Source organism: Pieris brassicae, chromosome 3 (assembly GCF_905147105.1).
Source record: "Pieris brassicae chromosome 3, ilPieBrab1.1, whole genome shotgun sequence".
NCBI lineage: Eukaryota > Metazoa > Arthropoda > Insecta > Lepidoptera > Pieridae > Pieris > Pieris brassicae.
The window spans coordinates 3,185,876-3,208,365 of record NC_059667.1 but is presented as its reverse complement, the minus strand read 5'-3'; the positions used below and the strand labels follow the sequence as shown (position 1 = coordinate 3,208,365).

Genomic DNA, 22,490 nt, shown 5'->3' with positions numbered 1-22,490 from the left:
AATCTGTTTTGTATTTTTTTGTTATGTGGAGTAAAATGTAAGCATTTTTAAATTTAAGAATAGACATTCGACTAAATAGAAAGCTTTTTGTAATTGGTTGTAATCGTTGTGAGACTTTGCTTACTTTGTGCTATCGCTTGAAAATACAACAAAATTGTATGACATTTTGGTAAAAATATGACAGTAACTACTGAACATTTGAATATTGAGTTATCGTACCGCGTATTTACAGGGCTAAGAAGAAATGTATTCAGGGTTTCGCCGTTAGATGGCGCCAGCAGGCGATTTTTTTGTGCTAAAGCCGCCATTTATTGATTCTTTCAAGAATTGATTCTTGAATTCAGTATTACAGATATTGTGAGAGTGTTTTTAAAATAGGTTGTGTTGTATAGGCGCTCCAGGCACGGCGTGGGGGTAAAAACAAGGCAAGTGGTATTGAAGTTAGTGAAGCAGGGGACGCTTCAAGGACACCAGAAGACTCCGTGTGCTCAGTTGAAGGACCATCACATTTCACTGACGTTGATACTCAAGCGTGACTTACATCATTCTTATTAAGATGGTATTAGTGCTACTAAAGAGTGTATAAGTTTAATTTGCACCCATAGCATGAACAATATGTTGTTGAATTGTTAACCTTCTAGAATAGCAATAATAATTTTGTATTGAAAGACTGTTGTCAGTCGTATTTTGAACTAAATTGACTTTGTTTCTCATGTTTCCAATTTCCTTTATATTATTTTACGATCTTTCCTTATACATTATGAAACTCATGGGTCTTTAACCTTGAATACTATGCAATAGGTGTAACCTACGAAATTAACCAATCAACCTCAATCGAATTTGTATGATTTATAGAACGGGGGCAAACGGGCAGGAGGCTCACCTGAAATTAAGTGTTACCGACACCAGTGGACACACACTGCCAGAAGTGTGTGAGTCTCGCAACGGTATTGCCGGCCTTTTAAAAAAATGACCACGTGACTAAGCGTGAGCTAATGTCATTTATATTGGTCAATTTATATAGGTCACGCCTGTTGCAATATCTTGGCTAGATTAGTTAGTTAATGATGTCAGAACCGAAACATGTCAAAATAATGTTTTCGTTTTATCTGATGGAATATAAAACATCCTCGTTTTTTGATGTTACAAGCAAAGTTATGCAGCCGCAATCCTTATCATATTAATTCGATTTTGTTCACATTTTAAATAACATCTAAATAGTGTCTAATTAACAAAACCTTAATGCGTGCATAAATTATGCATTATAATTAAATTAATTAAACAAAGCCTTATAGACCGTATAAAATTTCCGCAAGGTCTCACACACTAGCTCAATTTATTATTGTATTTACTTTAAGTTCTAAATTGATATCTGTTATACGAGACTTTGTTTAATATCTTAATATATATATAGGGTTTTGATCCATGTCGACCAAGTGTGGATTGGGTAATATATGATAAATTAATTCTTCGACGGCATTTATAAAAAAACTGTGAATAAAATTATAAAATTTATAGTGACCCTGAGTAATTTTTGTGTAATTATAATTTTGGTTTCTAGTCATTTCATTTAGTTGGTAACATAGACGATAGACAGACCACTGTGTATAAATGGTTAAATTTAAATTTGTGGTTTCCATTGTATAACGCGCACATAATCCATTAAATTTATAGTTGTTAGATTATGTACGTTGTAATATTTGTTATTGTTACTGTTATGTTATTTGGATTATTAGGTAAGTCAAAGCAATATTAGTATAATGTATAAAATTTTATTTCAAGTTAGTGGTTTTATACATTGTGTTCGAAAAAATATTGAACTAATATTTTTGTTAGTTCTGCCGTTCTCTTGTACGTTTTTGTGATTTTTAAATATATATTTATCACTGATGTATAGGAATAAGTTTAAGCGCCACATGTGTACTACTACTAGACTACCTTATTGTTTAACATCAAGACAACATTTCAATGTTCAACATTTTGAAAACACATTTTTATAGAGTATCGTAACTTTGTTTTATTCTAATATAACATATATAACGTTTTATAAAACCCAATTTTTTTAAATCATAATAAATAAAACAATAATTAATGTATTGAACAAATAATTTTTCGAAATATTTCTAATCAAAAACTTTGAGATTAGTAATGCTATGTCGAACTTTAAAGCTTAACTTATAATAATTATACATGAACCATTCCAAAAATAATTTATAACTTACTCAACCAACCTGCAAGGTTAAAGCAAACATGAGATAATGAAATAATTTACTAAAATATTCGTGCCGTTTTTAATTTTGTTGTCAAGGGCATTACTAGTCTCAAATCGTAACTAGTATAAATCGAACGTGTAAAGTAATATAACATATTTCACTTACTAAACAATTAAACATTTTTGATAAGGCAAGACCCTCTTAATGACTCTTCTTTTATACAAACAATAATTTTCTTACCTATTAATCTAAATAGCTGAACTAGTCAACAACTACGGCTACACTTCCGAAAAGATATGTTAACGTTCTCTTAGTTAGCTCGTAGTTTATGAACCATAAGTGTTTATAAGTATAGGATAAATATGTAAATATAATTAATATTATAAATAAAATGTTCGGTGGCAGTTTGTTAATTTTTGAAGCTTAATCTGTGCGATAAGGTGTCAATGTTATTGAAAATTTATGTTTAAATAAAATTGTATTATCCAACCGAAGTTATTTTACTCTCATTACACTGGAAATTATGTCTGAATTGGAATTTTGTGACTACCTTTATTGTATGAACAATTTAGACATTGTTGGTGTAATGTAGGGTTCAAATCCGGTGACGGGTAAGAGGTAATGAGATCACACATATAAAATACCTTTGCAATTAGAGTAAAAGAGCAAGATACAAAGGAATATAATAAAAACATTATTATTATTATTAATATATAATGTCTTGAAGAAGCTAACGTAATGTTTTGTTTGTCTTGTGTTTAAAATAAATTGCAGAACCAGTGTTGAATCACCAATGTACATATAGTATCTTAAATATGAATTAGTCGATTGTATAAATTATTATTTAGGCTATTATTTGATTTTAAAACACTTCTCAAACTAGGAGCCAAAAATTATTCTTTAGCTGGTTTATTTTATACCTAGCTATCAAATGCATGTTCACTACACTCTTTTGTCACTTTGTGAATTAAAGATGAAAAAATATGATTTATAATTAGATGTTACGATGTACGATATGACGGAGTACCTTGATGGGCTATAGAAGTATTTTATATGTTGTATTCTATATATAATAATGATAGTCCGTGCAAAGGAGTCTAACTAAACACATACAATTTTATTATTAAACCGCATATAAAAATATTACATATGTATTTATATATATAATGCATAACGCAATGTTGGTCTAGTACGAGTCTCATCCCTGAGGTAGTAGGTTGGATCCTGATGAATGAGTTTCTGTCTATGTGCACATCTAATGCACGTAATTACGCTAAAGGAAAACATCGTTAGAAAACTGGAATGTCATGACCTAGACCCAACAACTTGACGACTCGACAATTCGACCTTAGGCACAGAAGTTAGATCACCTAGTTGCTTGACAGCGAAGTTTTTGGGCAAAATATTTGGCTTATAGAGAAAATAATTAATGACATTTAATCACAAATACAGAAATCTGTGGCCCAGACTTGACTAAGGCCTTCCATGATGGACTTTTCTACACAAAAATAATTTTTCAAAGTCCTAAAAAAAAGTAGATCTTTAGATTTGTTTGAACGCGCTAAGCGTTTAAATGTCAGGTCGTTTAAATACATTAGCTTTGGTCCTTACGACGACTTACCGTCGTAATAATTATGGTTAATAGGAAGAGGTACGTATTTACACAGGATCGTACTTGGTGTAAATGTGACTCCCGCGTCTGGAATTAAATAAATTTTTGACATACGGGTATAAATACTAACGCTAAGGACTTCACGAAACGGTTTTCAACCGCGCCTGCCGCGGTTTCGGAATGGAGTTTTATTTTCAAAACGCACGAGACCGGAGTTTTGTGCAGTGTGGTGTGCGGCACCTTATGCCGTCGTGGTTGCGTTTATCGCTCGCAAACTTGGCGGTTGATTATCGCAATCAGGGCGGTTGCAAAACTTGCGGTTAAACGATCAGTTGAGCTCCAGACTACCATGGACACACCAGTAGTTACATCTCAGAAGAATTAAATAGAAGGCCTAAAAGGTGCATCCAGTGACTGCGGAAAGTGATCGTTATGGATTATTTGTTCCTATTATTAATGAGTTAAAAAAGGACAAAGAAAAGTTCTTTAATTATTTTCGAATGTCGAAAAACTGAAACTGCTCTTTAAAACAACATATTGCCTGCCAACTGATCGAAGAGCCCGGAATCGCGGAATCGCCGGTGCAGCGGAACCCACAAGCAGTCGCAAACGCCGCGGGCGTAAAAGGCGATGTGATATGTACTTTAATTTTTTACATAAATATCTGCATTCTACAAAGGCTGCGGGTACGCAACCACGGCGGGCGCGGGTAAAACCGCTTCATGATTCGTAAGCGTCAAGTCTGAATCTAAGCCTCACCCCTTGGTTCCATTTACAGTGAAGCCTGTTTGTATTATGATGATGTTGATGTATTTAAAGGACGTGAATCAATCTATTTTAAAACAAATGCTATTTCTGATTTTGTTTATTAAAAAAACATACATTCTTTTCTTTTGCAGACGAATTTTTTGAACGTAGAAAGAACGCACTATTCGTAGTGCGTAACTTATTATAGGTATCGTTATTATGTTTCAAGATGAAGACTCTTAGATAGAGCTGTCAAAGGGCTCAAGAAATACTCCAAGAGATAAATTAAGATAAGATAATAAATATATAAACATCGCCTGCCCGTGAAATTAATAAGTATGTTTTCGGCATATGTTTTGTGAGTATTATGTGTTGCTCTTGTTATTCATACGTTATTTTTGGGTTACTGCATACCAATCAGAATACATATACAAATTACTTGTATTGGAGTTTGAATACCAATTATTGAATAAATAGTTGCTTCGGCAACTCTTCGGCATCAATTCCGATTTAGTATAGATTATAAAAAAAACTTAGTAATACGTCGTAGAAAACGCAACTGACCGACTAAGCTTTTTGTTACTGAGACCATTAATAGTTTCGTGTTTACTTTGAAATATCACACTTTACACAAGATTTTGCATACATATAATGTTTTAAATGTAAGCAAAGACTATGTTAAAATATATGTAACAAATGTTTTATTAATATTGATTCGTATTTTGGTCCTATGAATTGCATCCCAGACGTCGAATTATTAATTTTCTTATTTTCCTTCGAGGTTGGCCATAGGCCTGTGTGTGTCAGAATCACAAGGCCATAGGATACGCCATGAAATCCGCCAATTTCCTAATCATTTTCTCTTCGGAACAGCAACTGCGTCGTACCAAATCGAAGGTGCATGGAATGTAGATGGTATGTATCAATTATACCACGACATCATTTAGAAGATAATTGTATAATCAAACGTACAATATTATAAATCACGAAAGTTTATGGTATGTTTAGTTTTTGTATTGCGTATTGAGCCTCGCCAAGTCCTAGTAATGTAAGCAATAATATTAAATATGAATATAATTAAAATACAAATCAAAAGCTTTTGTTTATTGAGCGGCGAATTATGCCTACATCGTCTGCTTAGAATAATCTTAAATATATATAAATAGTCTAAATTTTTCAGGTAAAAGTGAAAACATATGGGATCATTTGAGCCATCAAACACCATGTGTTATTAACAACTGTGATACTGGTGACGTTGCAGAAAATTCATATTATTTATATAAAAGGGACGTAGAAATGCTACGAGAGCTCGGAGTTGATTTCTATAGATTCTCCATTTCCTGGACTAGAATTTTCCCAACTGGATTCACTGATAAAATTAATGAGGCTGGTGTTAAATATTATAACAATTTGATAGATGAGCTACTGAAAAATGGAATCATTCCAATGCTGACATTATTCCATTGGGACCTGCCCCAAAACTTACAACAACTCGGTGGCTGGGCCAATCCGCATATTGTGGAGTGGTTTGGAGATTACGCTAAAGCAGCTTTTGAATTATTTGGGGATAGGGTGAAATATTGGATAACTATAAATGAACCGTATCAAATTTGCCACATGGGATACGGAGCGAAGGATTTGGCCCCCTTGCTGGACAGCAAAGGTTTTGGGGAGTACCTTTGTGCGAAATATTTATTGTTGGGACACGCTAAAGCCTACCACACTTACAATAATGAATTCAGACAGCATCAGGGTGGAGAAATATTTATAACCCTGAGTGCTCACTGGTTTGAGCCTGATGGTGAAGATAATGTTGAAGCAGCGAACGACAGTAATGAATTTAATGTAAGTGTCTTTATAAAATTAAGATTATTCTATACAATATAGAACTTACACGAGATTATCATCATACTCGTCGTGTTGACATATTGAATCTGGGAGCACAGCAGTATCAAGTTGATGAAAAAAAAGCAAAGCGTTCTATTATTTCTCGAAGTTGTTCAGGGCATTGTCGACTCTCTTTAACTTCGTTGTGAAGAAATAGATGCCTGAATTATAACTACTCAAATTTCCCAATTTTAATCACTCACTCACTTCTAGCAGACATACAAGAAATCAATGTCAGTGTATTTATTTAAAACATATAACATTTGTAATAATGATATGACCAGTATAAGATGTCACTAGGTTAAATAATTACTTAATAACTTGACATGAGGTCCCTTAAGTAGGGGCTGAATAAATTAAACGACGGTGACAACCCTCACTAATTTTTACGCTAGAAGAATTGCTTTGCGTGGCTTTTTACAAGTTATGTTTTTCATGGCATATACTTATAAATATACACGAAAAAAAAGTTATAATTTATAGATATTTAAATAGATTTTATAGTTAATACTTAGCTTAGAGACACGCAGTCACTAAGTGTGAGATTCAGAAGCGAGACTTAGACTTATGACTACCGAATGTCAAAATCAAACACTTTTATGACGTAGTCAGACTTAGCGCTATGTCTCGTTTTCGAAACTTAATTAGGTATAGTTGTATTAGATATTAAAATTTATTTCGGTTAAGTTAAATATATATTGCTATTTATTACGTAAACATTCCTCTGTTTTAACTTTTTAAGTGATTCCTTAATGGGTTTCAGTGGGGCCATTATGCCCATCCAATATTTTCGGCAACCGGAGACTATCCTCCTGTTATGAAAGAGAGAATAGCGGCCAGAAGTTTTGAGCAGGGTTTCCAAAGGTCCAGGTTGCCGGAATTCACCGCTGAGGAAATTGAATATGTACGAGGAACATCAGATTACTTTGGCCTAAACCATTACTCTGCATCATACGCATACAGAAATAGTTCAGTGGAAGGGTATCACGCCAGTCCCTCAATATTTGACGACGTGGGTGTTATAACGTACAATAAGGATTCTGGAGAAGGCATTGTGGTAAGATAAATTAACTACTATAATCCTCGAGCAGTGCAGTGTTGGCCTATGGCTTCAGCGTGCGACGCTGATCCCTGAGGTCGTAGGTTCGATCCCCGGCTGTGCCTCAATGGATTTTCTTTCTATGTGCGCATTTTACATTAGCTCGAACGGTGAAGGAAAATATCGTAAGGAAACCAACTTGCCTTAGACCCAAAAAGTCGACGGCGTGCGTCAGGCACAGAAGGCTGATCACCTACTTGCCTGTTCGATTAAGAAATGATCATGAAACAGATACAGAAATCGGAGGCCCAGACCTAAAAAGGTTGAAGCGCCATTGATTTTTTCTTATTTTAGTAATCGATCAACGTGTTTAACTGTTGATTTCGAGAACTTAATATAACATTTTGCATTATAGGGCTCCCCATGGGCATTTTACAAACTTTTGAAATCAATAAACGAGATGTACGGAAACCCACCAGTATTTATAACTGAGAATGGTAGAGGCAATGATGGTGGCTTAGAAGATGATGACAGAGTTACATATTATAGGCAGTATATTAGTGCTATGCTGGATGCCATGGACGAAGGTTGTGATGTACGTGGCTATACTACATGGAGCCTTATGGATAACTTCGAGTGGTTGAAGGGATATTCGTAAGTATTTATTCACATTAAGTAGCAAAGTAATTTAAAATAAGTAATACAAATTTTATCCTCTATCACTTTTTAAAGTTTTAAATTTATTTAATAAGAAACTAATACCTAGTTTCTTACCAACTACATTAATTTATCTCACTACTAGATATTTGTATATGTGATAATTTTGTATGTTACTGGCAAAATATAAGGCTATAAACTAATGTTATTATTTAATCGAACACAGATCTTCAGCTATTACAACGTTTTTATTATTGTCTTCTCTGTAGTAGAATCTTTCATGTTTCTTTATTCGTAAGACTTCGCATAAGGGATCGAAAATTACATAACCAATTTCGGTTATGTAATTTTGAGCCTTCAATATGATGGCCACGGGATTAATTACGCTACATATTATATTTATGGAAATATACTTATATTATGTTAAAGATTCTTTCACTCCTCCTTAACTGTGCAAAGTATCCTGCTATGTATTCCTTACAAATTGATATCAGACGAGCGCAGTCTTTAAATTTATTACCAAATCAGATACTTGTATATATATTTATTGTGACTCAGTTAACCTTTGGATTAGCTTGTTCATTTTTGTTTATACATATTCATATATATATATTTTTCAAATTATTTTCTTTTTCCTTTAATTTTACTTTATTTTAGTTACAGTTAGTGTCACATGTTATTTTGTTTTCTTCTTTGTAATTGTTATGCACTTCCTGTACTGTACCATCTGTAGGTGTTTCTTTTTTATTCTCTCATATTAGGATTGCCTGGAAGAAATTTCTTGTTAGCGATAAGGTCGCCCGTTGCCTAATTATTTATGTAACCTGCTTATATATATGTACGTTTGTGTACCAATAACGATGTGTGAATAAGTAAATAAATTAGATAGGAAAGAATACGATATAAAATGTATACTTAAAAATAATTATATTTAAGAAACTAATTAAAAAATGTGTTACAAACTCCCAATATTCGTCTTACAGAGTCAGATTCGGCCTATACCAAGTGGATATGAGCAGTCCTGAGCGCACGCGCACGCCGCGTAAATCAGCACTTGTGTACAAAGAAATGTTGCGATCTAGGTGCCTAGATATGCACTATGAACCTAATTTTATTATACATTAAATTTTTCTCATTACTATGGTTTTTATTTCAATTTTAAATATAAAAAGCGGTAATTATCCTATAACAAACGATATGAAGTTGAAAGAGCCTCGAATGTTAATGGTATATCGTTATTTGTTAAGTTATTGTCTAAACTATGAGGCAAAACAATCTTTAACCGAAATTCCAATAGAACAGGTTGGAGCTTTCAGGCGTCGGCTAAGGTTAGGTCTTTTATTTGACTAAAATTTGTTAACCGATAAACTTAATAATATGTAGAACCTTGTCTCTTATTGATCTTTATCGTTATAGTAAAATTCAGTCGTCATTTAAGTCACGTGTCAAACTGGCTATTTAGTAATCGTAATTAAACTGTTCATTTTCTCCTGTCTCGAGCCCCTTGTTCCGTAGTCTCTTATGTGCATCATCAGTATACGAGTTTGGTCTATTATATATGGTATGATGTCTATTATAGGATAGACATTTAAACCTTTTGCCATAGTTAATACTGGGCAAGAGGAAGTTGTTGGATGATGTGATCTATTTTTGTTTCCTACGATATTTTCTGCACTTGAAGAAAAATCTGAGCATGGCCAGGTTATATTCCAACAGTACATATAAAAACTTACTTATTCCCACCGTATATTAGGAATAGTTATGCTTAGAATAGGCTAAGAATAAGGAGATCATAATTTCTTACTTTTAAACTCGTTACTACGTTGGTATATAATATTCCCAAGAAAACAGAAACTGTCTATGACGTGTTCTGTCAGTTTGACGAATATATAAAATTCTATGATTTTCTAACAATAAATGTTTTTACTCAATATTTGTATACTTATTTATTTATAATGCATTTTTGGAACTTTGAATTAGCCTTGAGTGGTACTTGTAATATAATAATAATAAAACTTTATTCATCCACATCCTATTGACCTACATTTAACAGAAATAGACAATAGACCTAAAATAATAAATAATAAAATAAAATTTACTGTCCAGGAGAAGGAAAGTCGAGAAGTCTACAAAAACAAAAATAAAATTAGTAAGGTAGCAATTTATTTCCTAACATAATCTCCTTTGAGTTCGATACATTTGACCCAGAGATGTTGCAACTTCTTTGACGCGTCTTAAAAATACGTCTTCTGGAGGTCTGCAATTTCTACGGTACATTGCATCCAAGCGCTCTATGAATTCGCTGCGTGATTTCCCTTCTAAAAACAAGAATCGAATCACTGACTGATATTGCTCTTTTTTTAATTTTTCTAAAACCCGAACACAGACACGTTCGCTTCCACACGCGGTCAAAACAAAATTACATGTCTGATTCGGCTGTAATTTTAACAGTAGCTGTCTACAAATATGGTATAAGCGATGACAAAACCGATGTAACGATAGTGGTGCTCTCGGGCACTACTTATTGGACACATAAGAACACATAGAAGCCTCCGGCTATTAAATAAACGATACTGGCCTGAACTCTATCCAGGAGACTCTAACGGATCTGTATGATCTTTGTTACAAACAACCAGAACCTGCCTGACAAGCAAAATCCAACCTGTCAGACTAGAGTAAAATACCGCCTTCACAGAAGAAGGCAGGGTTCCTTGCTTCGCTGCACGATCTAGTAAGCATTCGTCCTGTTTATCTAGTGTCCAACCACGATGGCTGAGACTCGCAGGAAACGTTGCTGTACCGGTCTGGGGAAAATTTATGCATTAGGAGTTTTAAAATTCTCGTCTTTCAGCTTTACCTGAACAGTAAAGGTTTTTTAGATCAAAAGCGAGATCCTATTCCATAAGAAAATAAGCCCAATGCCGTCAATTGAATGACGATTGGGTTTCATAGCCCTTTGGGTTGTCTGCTTGAAAATCTACAGCTACTGCTAGAACAGCTTGACTGTTGGCTGGTGTTCTCCCTGTTTAATGATAAGTTCAAACATCATCTGAAGATCAACTAAACTTAATATTGTGATTCTTAAGCAAAAGTATGACATTGGGATTGTTCATGCTTGTAGCGTTCCTATCTATTTTTTCAATGAGTCAACAAGTATAATTCTGCGAACTTAATCGTATATTAAGATATGTCAATCAATTTTTTATTCTTATCAAGAATATCAATTTTGTTCTCGTATAAATAACATGGGAGATACGTTTTTTAATCATACATCGTATGATGGACTTGGTTTTTTATAATGGGTCAAATAACTTTCCTTTGGTAAGTAGCAGTAGTGCAGTAACTTTAAATATTATAATTAGTTATATTTTAGGGAAATTAAGTTTGTTGATTTCGTTGTGTTTTTGTTGGTCGATAAACAATTGGTTTTCGGAAACTACCCGAGATCTCAAAAACTCCGAGATACCGCGAGATTGTTATTCTTACCCCACGAGATTTATTTGGGAGATTGCGTACTCCATAGTAACAAAAGAATCACGCGTACGTTAGTGTTAATTAGGACCCCACACTCTTTCCTGGAGGAAGATAAGACATATATTGTCTAGACTAATCTAACAATGCTCAAACGTATTTTGCTAATTACATTTTTTTTTAAATTTTTTTCTGCAAATAGTTAATACATACGGACGTACAGTCTATAGTAGAATATACCCCTTTATTTGTGTACATATAAAGTGACACGCCACACAGGTCAAACCTAAAGAATCATTTGAGGTTTATAATTTACCAATTTGCTTAATTTGGCGTGTTTTGAAATTTATCCTGCGTTGCTCGGTGAAAAATAAATAGTTTTACCAAAACGGCAGTGAAAATCGATCAAAAGACAGCGATGCCCCTAAGTCTATCTTCTTTTATTTATTTTGTTAAAAATTGTGGCCGTACATAAGGTTTATTACACTCCTCCTCATTATTAATGAGTGATAACAATAACTTCATCCATCACAGACATTTATCTTATTATATATCTTATCCCGAATATGGAATATTTAATATAATTTATTTCTATATAAATAATGATAAATTAATTGTAAATGTAAATAATAAATTAATTTTATTATTATAGTCTAGCTAAGATAGACATAAAGTGTAATGGTCCTAAAATACACACATACACAACATACCGTTTAAGACCTACACGGTTTTAAAGCCAAAATTTTAGAAAATTTACATAATTAGTTAATAATCTGTACTGTGCTAAAACGTTAATTAGTAGTTTATAAATTAGTCGTTTTATATAATCGATTGTATTAGATTTTGTACATATCTTACTAAGTTTAATATTTTTTAGTGTATATCTAGTGCTATCATTAACGAAGGCAGAACAAATTAATCGTTTTAAGCGAAAAATTCCTGATAACATTCTTTTTGGAGCAGGAACTTCTGCATATCAAATAGAAGGAGCTTGGAATAAAGATGGTAAGAGTAAATTTACAATTTGTGTTTATTCTTTTAGTAAGTATGAAAGGCTCACTGTAGACTTTTCCCCCTGTCAGCTTAAATAAAGAACTCTATTAGTAGGATGAGAATTTGACACGTTATACGAAACTACGACGCCTCTCGATTGATAGTAATTGGTCACTAGCATCTCTAAATCCAACCCGGAATTGTTAAGTCTAAGATCTGGCTGCAGGAATAGTGCGTTCGGTGCGGCTAGGTGCGCAACGGCAAACGTGATTTATTTTAAAATATAAACGACGATATTTTATTTTTAGAAAAAGTTAATGTATTTTTCCCAAAAATCAATTAAAAATAGTAGCGGCGCAATTTTGATAGGCACCTTGATAGAGATATATATTCTCCTTATTATAATATATATATATATATATATAATATGCATAAAAAATTGGTTTTCAGCATATAATCGATGAACCCACTAATCCTCAATTATGTCATGACAATAATTGCATCTACCACCATTGATTCAGTCAAGCTGGCATTCTCAGTATCACCGACCCAAATCATTAAAAAGATTCCCTTAAAAAATTACATGTCGTACAGTGACTATTCTCATAGCCCGAATTAAAATTCAGTTTAAAAAGTTGCATTATTGCTTTTGACGAGTTACGATTTTTAGGAAGAACTGAAAGTGTCTGGGATCAGTTGAGTCATACTGAACCATGTGAAATACATAACTGTGACACTGGTGACATTGCTGCCGATTCGTATAATAATTATGAGAGAGACGTTCAAATGATGAAAGAAATGGGGCTTGATTTTTATAGATTTTCGATCTCCCGGAATAGGATACTTCCAACGAATTCACCCGATAATATAAATGAAGCAGGAGTTGCTTATTACAATAAATTGATAAATGAAATGCTCAAGTACAACATAACACCCATGGTTACAATTCATCATATGGATGTCCCGGTTCAACTAGAATCACTTGGCGGTTGGTTTAACCCAACAATGGTTGATTGGTTTGTTAATTATGCCAGGGTACTTTATGAGTTATTTGGTGACAGAGTTAAAACATGGTTTACAATAAATGAACCACGTGAATATTGTACAATAACGTCATCATCTGTTAATAAATCTGGTATTAATGATTATCTCTGTGCGAGACATATGCTTTTGGGTCACGCAAAAGCTTACCATGTATACCAAAATGAATTCAAAGCTAAGTATGGTGGTAAAGTTGGCATTGTTTTAAATTCTTTATGGTATGAACCAGAAAGTGAAAATGATACCGAGGCAGCAGAAGATAAACTACAATTCGAAGTAAGAATATACTTTTATTTATTTGATGTATTAAAACACTTAAAGACCCCGTTATCCATAAGTAGCTACTAAAGTATTTCGTATGCAATATCATTAATATATTTATTATCTTTAATATTTGTTTTTTTTATATATACTACAAACTAAGGTATTCTCATTGTATTTTATATCAGTCAGTAATATTTTATAAACAACAATTTCAAACAAACTTATTGATTAAATATTTCATACTTTTAAATAGGAGATAATGACATAATAATCTTTTTAGCTAGGACAGTTTGCTCATCCCATATTTTCAAAAGCTGGCGACTGGCCACCACTAATAAAGGATAGAATCGCAGCTAAGAGTGTAGCTCAAGGATTTATGGAGTCCAGATTACCAGAATTCACGCCTGAAGAAGTTGAACTTATTAAAGGCAGTTCAGATTTCTTTGGATTAAATCATTATACATCAGCCTTAGTTTACCGGAACAGTTCTGTTGAAGGATTTTTTCCAACTCCATCGTATGAAGATGATATTGGCGTTATTACGTACCAACCAGAGACATGGGAGAAAACTATAGCAACATGGCATAAAGTAATCTTTTTTTCTAATTTAATATTAAGTATTTTACTTGCGACCGAAAAACTACTGAATTGAGCCAAACTATCCCATTAAGGAAGAAAACAAACACCATAGAGAGTGTTCAGAGGAGTTGTTCTGATTACCTGCAGCTGAGTCATTCGTATCAACTCGAGGTCTGTCGTTTTTAATAAGCGTCTTTTAAGGCAGTATTTGCCGGCTCTATGTGCAACCGGCTGTCCCCTTAAGTATTGTTATTATAACATAAAACTTATGTTTGCCATTTGTTCTATAAAATTTAATAAACAAAATTAGGTTGAGAAGTTATATTATGTCGAACGACAAGTACGTCTGTAAGGATATGAATTATATTTTTCAAAACTCTGACATTAATATTAGATTTCGTTTTAGGTTGTCCCCTGGGGCTTCTATAAACTATTGAACAAAATACGTGAAGATTATGGGAACCCTCCACTGTATGTTACTGAAAACGGTTGTCCGACCGGTCCTGGCTTGTTTGATACGCAGAGGGTATTATTTTATAAGAAGTATTTAAATGCTATGTTAGATTCCATAGATGAGGGATCTGACCTTCAAGTATATACTGCGTGGAGTTTGATGGACAACTTCGAATGGTTAATGGGTTATCAGTAAGTAAAATTATTTTCTAATCTAAAATATACACGTAAAGTGTTTATTTGTTTGGAGGATTGCTACCCTGAGAAACTACTTGTTTTTTATTTTATTTTTTAAAATTGAGAGAAGTTATTTTATACCATCACACCTCAACCGAATAAACGTTAGTGTGGGGCTCAGTTAGTTCCAGCTAAAGCAAGACAAGTTGGTATCAAGTGTGCCGGAATAATATTTTGTTCGTTTCAGTGATAAATTTGGTATGTATGAAGTGGATTTCAACAGCCCAACACGGAAAAGAACACCAAGAGCTTCAGTTTTCTATTACAAGAAAGTTATTCGAACTCGTAGAGTTTGATAGAGAATTTAATAAAATTATTGTACCATACAGTATTATGGTTAAATTATCTTGTTATTTTTGTAATTGTTAAATCTATTTTAATAAAAATATTTAAGTCAGAGAATTTTTATTATACTATATAGGCCTATTAAAAAAGTATAAATGTTTTTTATACAGCACTACATAATTGTAGTTGGTACAATCATGTGAAATATGTTCACTTGAATTCAGGCAACCTGGCCCTTTAGATACTCTGCTCGAAACTTCTCTGCACTATTCTCTCTTTCATTACGGGAGGATACTCTCCGGTTGTCGAAAATATTGGATGGCCATATTGGCTCAATTGAAACTCGGTAACGATAATTTCCTTACCGGGTGTCAGAGTTAGAAGTAAACCTAGTCCAGCCATACGTTCTGTTACAAATAAAAATTGTTTTAATGAAGTAATGTGAAATTATTAAATTTTATACTTATTTATTAATGTCTCAGCATAAAATAAAACAAAATTCTATTCTAAATGGCCATCTTTGGCTTTTAGACAGGCCTTTAATTTGTCCTTTGTTAAAATAGCTTTTACTCATGAATAAAAACACTTTTTGAACGGATTAAAGCTATGTATTATTATTAAAAACTTATAATTATTTACATAATTTACATGCTTAAGTCCACCAAACGCTTACAAGTAACTTTTTTGGGTAATTTTCGCTTGGGACAAAATTTGGCTGGCTGGCCAGGATCCAACCATTGCGCTGAGCGCTTCCGATTATCGTAAAGAATCCATTTTTCATCACAGGTAATGATTCGGTTTAAAATACCTTCATTATTGTGCCAGTTCAGTAATGTAACGCAGCAGTCGACGCGCGTTTGCCGGTTTGCTTCAGTCAATAGTCAAAAGCTTGAAAGGTGCGTACCTCATGGGTACCCACCTTTCAAGCTTTTTAATCTTCCCAATTTGTTTCAAGTGAATTAAAACAGTTTTATCACTAACACCGCAGCCTGCAGCTAACTCGGACGTGGTTTGCGATGGATCCGCTTCCACAATAGCCTTCAATACTTCATTATCGACTTGGCCGTCCACGGGGCTTGTTCTGCAGGTCGAAATTTCCACAACAAGGCGCACAAGAAGCAAGCACAAATACATGAGTAAATAGCTGTACAAATTTGAATTTGAAATTCCTAACCAAAGAGGAGGTATTTGAGGTCAAAGTGGCCAGTATAACAAAACGCCAATTTCATATGTAAGGACCTAATATAATAGTATACCATAGTAAATTTCGCTTCTGAATCTCACACTTAAGTGACTAGGCGTCTCTAAGCCAAGTAAGTAAGAAATCTACTTTTTTTTTATAAAATATAAGCATTTATTCATATATATTACATATTTATATTTTATATTATACGCCATTAAAACATAGTTTGTAAAAAAACAAGACTCGCAACGCAGTTCTTTCAGCGTAAACAGTTGTGAGATCCATGTGATAAAATCAAGTTATTACGTAATTATTTAAAATACCGACATCTTATAATTTATAATTCTGGAACTTCTGGTTGAAATTAAATGAAATATACCGTGTAAATAAAGGGTATCACGCAAATCCATCAGCATTTGACGACGTGCGTGTTAAAGCGTACAATAAGGATTCTGAGGAAGGAATCGTGGTGAACGTAAACTTCGTTTCTCCTTAATGTGAATTTACTTAGCCTTCCTCATTAGTTTATACCAACATGGAACATTCTGCTATGCTGCCCCACAGACTGTTGGGTTTTCCGGACTGAAAACTTTTTGGGTTTTTCTGTGAATGTTTCTCTATATAAACCTCAGAGGTCAAGTCGTAAGTTTTTAATTAATAAATAAAAAAATTAGACAGATTTAGAGGGGTGAAAATTAAGGATTGTATGTATTTTAATTTTGTCTAAAAAATAAAAATGTTACGTTTGGAGTTTTAGTTGTATGTATTATATAAATGTTGTATGTCAATGGTAAAAACACCAGTGTGTCTTCTAAGCTAAAATTATTATTGATAATCAACTATTATTACTATTTTTATTATTGTCTATAATAATGTAGAAGTTACTGTGTTGAGAAAATTTAAGATCATAATGTATGGGCTTCAAGTCAGATGTGCGTGTTATGTTCGTATCTGTATTTTCAACAAGTGAAGAAGACAAAACTAAATGAACTTAGTACTTTGTTATAAGATACGTCAATCATCAAATTTTCTTATCAGGAATATCATTATCCTCTCGTATAAATAACTTGGGACATATGTTTTTAAAACATACGATTCTACTTAGTTATTCATAATGGGACAAATAACTTTTCTTTGGTAAGTATGCAGTAACTTTAATATAAAACATATATTTTTACTATAATTAAGATTGCGTTGATATTGATTTTTTAGCTTGTTGATTTTTACATTGGCTTATGGAAATTCATTAAAAACCGAAAGACACGAGACACGCAAATTTCCAGATGGTTTCCGATTTGGAACTGCTACTGCATCCTATCAAGTTGAAGGAGCCTGGAATGTTGATGGTATTTTCAATTGTTTTTTAATTGCATAATTGTTTAATTGCATAAAAAAATATCAAACCAAGTCCAGTAGAACATAGTGATTTAGGGGTACACAAATATAGTGCCAAAACTGAGTAATACCGTTTTATTTATAATTTATATATATTTCAGGAAAGAGCGAAAACATTTGGGACCGTTTAAGTCACACTGAGCCTTGCGTAATAAATAATTGTGATACTGGTGATGTGGCTGACAACTCTTACTACAACTACAAGAGAGACGTAGAAATGATGAGAGAGTTAGGACTAGATTTTTATAGGTTCTCTATTTCCTGGTCTAGGCTCCTTCCTACCAGCTTTCCAGATCATATAAGTAAAGAAGCAGTAAACTACTACAATAATTTAATTGATGAAATGTTGAAATATAACATTGAACCCATGGTTACTCTGTACCACTGGGATTTACCGCAAAAATTACAAGACCTTGGAGGTTGGACTAATCCTAACGTGGTAGATTGGTTTACCGATTATTGCCGAACTGTTTTTGAATTATTCGGTGACAGAGTAAACACTTGGTTCACCATAAATGAGCCGAGAGAAGTGTGCTACCAAGGATATGCTGGCATGTCAAAAGCACCTAACCTCAACATATCTGGTTATGCTGAATATCTTTGTGCTAAAAATTTATTGGTATCACACGCAAAAGTTTATCAAATGTACAAAAATGACTTCAATAAAGAAGGCGATACAATTGGTATTGTTTTGAGTGCATTTTGGTATGAACCTGAATCGGAAAAGCATGCTCAAGCAGCCGAAGACATTTTTCAATTTGAGGTGAATATTTTTTTCAATTTGATCATCAAGAAGCCCAATGGTAATAATGTCGTGTGTAATGTCAAAACAGGGCAAATTGTAACTGATAATATTAAAGTGTTCCTGTTTCTTTTGTCCCAATGTTGCCCTTTTATTTTAATTTTTTAACTGAATATGAAGCTATTCCTAACACAGGCAAGATTTTTCAAATTACTTTACTATACATTTTATCATCGGTCATAAACTTTAAGACTTAAGCACTCCACTGAGTGTGTTTAAAATCAAAAACTCATAATGTTGATCCAAACCAAACTTTCTTAGTTAGGTCAATATGCTCACCCTATCTTCTCGGAAACTGGTGATTGGCCAGAAGTAATGATAAATAACATTGCATCTAAAAGTGCTGCACAAGGCTTCTATAGATCAAGATTGCCAGAATTCACTCCTGATGAAGTAGCAATGATTAAAGGAAGTTCTGACTTTTTTGGATTAAACCATTACACAACAAGCCTTGTTTATAGAAATGAATCTGTTGATGGTTATTATGCATCTCCATCATATTATGATGACGCAAACACTATTACATACCAACCAGCTGATTGGGTTGGATCATACCCTGGAACAAAGTGGTTAAAGGTATTTTTTATTTATTATTTATAGAACAACTATAAACTACAAATAAAGTATTTGTAGATGCAGACCCATTTCCTATACTCATAAGCCAACGGATACTCTCATGGTTTATATAATCTTTTTAAGATCAATTAAAAAATAAAATAATCTTATACATATTAAAAAAAAATACTTTTTTATATAAGTTAATTCAAATAAATCGTTTGTTTTCAAGGTTGTGCCATGGGGTTTCCACAAGCTTTTGCACAAAATTAGAGAAGAATATGGCAATCCACCAGTCTATATAACAGAGAATGGATGTTCAACTAATCCCGGTATTATGGACGACGCTAGGGTGTCGTACTACATGTCCTACTTGGCCGCAATGTTAGATGCCATTGAGGAAGGATGCGATGTCCAACTATATACGGCCTGGAGTCTCATGGATAACTTCGAGTGGTATTTTGGATACGAGTAAGTAATATCTAATAATCCTAATCGTTGTGGCTATGATTTTTACTTGCAAAATAGTATGGTATGTTTTGAATCCCTAGAATGTAGGCGTAAAGAATACGACCTGATTTATTGTATTTTTTTTTTATTGACTGCTCTGACTTATTGTCGCTTTTACTTCACGCCTCTTCTTCAAGGCGAACCTAACTATTTCAAATTTCTCGGTCAAATACAAACTATTTACGTAACTCAGTCGTGTATATTATACCTTTTAATTAAAAGGCAAATTACCAGCAAGTAGATATATACCTCGGTAACACTGAAAATGTTTAGAAAATGAAAAACGGCTTAATGTAGAAAGTCTAAATCATAAAAGATCGTAAAAAATCTCTTTTTCTTCATTTTCGTACGTTTTTACCTCATCTTCAGGATAAAGCAAATACCTCGAGTTTTATCTTGAGTTGTTTGATATAAATTAAAGTCTCAGGGTGCCAGCTCAGGATTGTATGGTGGATGACTTTATCTCGATGCCTGCCATAGTTAAATATTCACGAGTCCATGCGAAGGTGTTTCTGGTCGTTGGTTAAAGTATGGGGAATCCATCTGGTACAAAGCTTCCTGACGCCTAAATGATCGTGTAATACTTTTTAAACTTGACTTATACCAATACCTAGGCTTGCCTGTACCTGCTGATAGATCACTCTCTTATCTTCCTCTATCATGCGTCGCACAGCACTGATGTTATCTTCAGTAGTCGCTGTTGAACGACGTCCCTCACGCGGATCATCATTGAGATTGCTACGTCCACGCTTACACTCGTTAAACCAATTGCAAATAGAGGCACGAGGTGGGGCTTCATTAAGAAATGCTAATCGCAGCCTATCATAGCTTTGTAGTTGAGAAAGCCCACAACGAAAGTCATATAAATCATTGACCGAAAATCTCGCGTTATGTTCACTTTCACGTATAACAAGAGTTACCAAAGAGTTCTAAAATTGAAATTCATAAAAAGATTTCATTAGAAATGTTTCTAACTGGCCCGTTCTAAACATTTTCAGTGTTACCCACGTATTATTTAATGTAACTATTTTTTTTTAACAATTAAAAAAAACTTAGTTACATTAAATAATACTTCTTTGAATTCTGAATCTTTTATTAAAATGGAATTGTTATTCTTCATTTATATATCATAATTATCAATGCAACTTAGAATTTATTATAAATGTATATTTTGTTTTTTTTTGTAAGATAGGTAAAATTTGTTAACTGTGCTTTATATTTATGTTTGAATGTGTATTCCGTTTTTGGCTTTTGTGTATTTGTTTGTAGGAATACTTGACAATCTTTCTAAACAACAGTCTTTATTTAATATAACATAATTTGTGAGATACATTGTGTTACAATGCGATGATTCAGTCAATGTATTTATTTAAAACATAAAAGTTTATATTGATATGGTCAGTATAAGATGTTGTTAGGTTAATTAATAACTTAAAACAGAAGGTCTCTAAGTAGGGAGTTGAAAAATTAACCGATTTGGTATTGCATGGAACCCCGAGTAAAAGCAGTTCTTTCCTGTAAAAGGACTGCGTTGTTATACTTGTTTTTTTAGATTGGATTGCATGTATTTTCAGATATAATTCTAATTCTTATTGCATTGTGACCTTACTCATTATGTTTGTACACCAGCCTAGTATGGAGTTTGTAAGTGTAAGAAAAATGGAAATTTGTAAATTGAGGAATGGATAAAAGTTTAGTTTTAAATTTATTTTACAGCGACCGCTTTGGCCTGTATGAAGTAGACTACAGTGTTGACGAACGCACCCGCACTCCTCGCAAGTCGGCTTATTTCTACAAGGATCTGCTGCGCACGCGTACCTTAGACCCTCATCACGAACCAGACATGTCTGTTCCTATGAAAATTGACATGGGCCATTAAATATTAAAAATAAACTTTACTTAACTACATTTACCTTTTTTAACTTGTCCAATAGTTTTAGGTTCCGGGAGCTTTCAGTCGTCTGCTATGGTTAGGTTATGTTATTTCTGTTATTTTACCAAAATGTGTTAATCTATGATATCTTTATCGTTTTAGTAAAATTAATATGTCTAGTCACTTATTAATAATCGTATTAAACTGTTTCCTTTCTCCCGTTACGAGTCCCTAGTTATGTAGTCCCTTTAGTTCATTATCAGGATACGAGCATTATTCTATTAATCTAACTCTTATGCCATGGTTAACACTGGGCAAAAGGCAGTTGGTGGATGATGTGATCGCTTTTTGTTTCCCGTGATGTTTTCTGCACAAGAAGAAAAATCTATGAATGGCCAGAGTAAAAATTTACGAACTCTGTAAGTCAATACTTAACTACAAAAATTATATACAAGTTTCTGCGATTTTATAGCCATAAATGTTTTACTAATATCCAGAAAAAGTAGTTGATAAATCCACTACTACGCTTAGATTACATACTGATCCGGACGCTTTAGGATCCATCTTTCTCTATATACCTACTTGTATTCAAATAAATGTTGTTATAAGACAGAATCCCATTGCTGTGCATACTACGCTCGCCACTATATGTGGCAGAATATGCAAATCTTCGATGGTACCACCATATCATTTT

General features: G+C 33.3%; 3 protein-coding genes across 6 annotated transcripts in view; all 3 read left to right on the top strand.

Annotated features, from left to right (window-relative positions):
* LOC123706713 (myrosinase 1-like) overlaps positions 1-9,296 on the top strand; it is a 32,898-nt gene extending 23,602 nt beyond the window's left edge. For 2 of the 4 annotated variants that reach the window (XR_006753418.1, XR_006753419.1), the window contains exons 10-11: positions 393-1,736; positions 4,725-4,913. Coding sequence is in view for 2 of the 4 variants with exons in the window: in XM_045656077.1 (XP_045512033.1) it covers positions 4,911-4,930; positions 5,354-5,487; positions 5,753-6,417; positions 7,223-7,516; positions 7,914-8,152; positions 9,139-9,280 (1,494 nt within the window). In the remaining 2 variants the exon portion in view is untranslated. Of the gene's footprint in view, positions 1-392; positions 2,695-4,724; positions 4,931-5,353; positions 5,488-5,752; positions 6,418-7,222; positions 7,517-7,913; positions 8,153-9,138 lie in introns of those variants that run through there. The other 2 variants (XM_045656077.1, XM_045656076.1) reach the window with 2 other exon arrangements.
* Positions 9,297-11,441: 2,145 nt separating this feature from the next.
* LOC123706716 (myrosinase 1-like) lies at positions 11,442-15,587 on the top strand. Its single transcript, XM_045656081.1, has 6 exons — positions 11,442-11,476; positions 12,504-12,631; positions 13,290-13,936; positions 14,205-14,513; positions 14,910-15,148; positions 15,381-15,587. Exons 1-6 carry the CDS (start codon positions 11,454-11,456, stop codon positions 15,487-15,489), a joined length of 1,455 nt encoding a protein of 484 aa, XP_045512037.1. The 5' UTR covers positions 11,442-11,453; the 3' UTR covers positions 15,490-15,587.
* A 2,169-nt stretch (positions 15,588-17,756) lies between these two features.
* On the top strand, positions 17,757-21,831 carry LOC123706715 (myrosinase 1-like). Its single transcript, XM_045656080.1, has 6 exons — positions 17,757-17,798; positions 17,874-18,007; positions 18,158-18,819; positions 19,120-19,434; positions 19,646-19,884; positions 21,640-21,831. Exons 1-6 carry the CDS (start codon positions 17,776-17,778, stop codon positions 21,800-21,802), a joined length of 1,536 nt encoding a protein of 511 aa, XP_045512036.1. The 5' UTR covers positions 17,757-17,775; the 3' UTR covers positions 21,803-21,831.
* Positions 21,832-22,490: the final 659 nt, after the last annotated feature.

What these genes read in the sequence shown, in the direction of transcription:
- LOC123706716 (XM_045656081.1), top strand. Translation starts at nt 11,454, where the DNA reads ATGGGTCAAATAACTTTCCTTTG. An exon ending in AAGATAAACTACAATTCGAA is followed by an intron (nt 13,937 to 14,204) that starts GTAAGAATATAC and finishes TAATCTTTTTAG; the next exon opens with CTAGGACAGTTTGCTCATCC. An exon ending in GAATGGTTAATGGGTTATCA is followed by an intron (nt 15,149 to 15,380) that starts GTAAGTAAAATT and finishes TGTTCGTTTCAG; the next exon opens with TGATAAATTTGGTATGTATG.
- LOC123706715 (XM_045656080.1), top strand. Translation starts at nt 17,776, where the DNA reads ATGGGACAAATAACTTTTCTTTG. An exon ending in AGGAGCCTGGAATGTTGATG is followed by an intron (nt 18,008 to 18,157) that starts GTATTTTCAATT and finishes TATATATTTCAG; the next exon opens with GAAAGAGCGAAAACATTTGG. An exon ending in CTGGAACAAAGTGGTTAAAG is followed by an intron (nt 19,435 to 19,645) that starts GTATTTTTTATT and finishes TTTGTTTTCAAG; the next exon opens with GTTGTGCCATGGGGTTTCCA.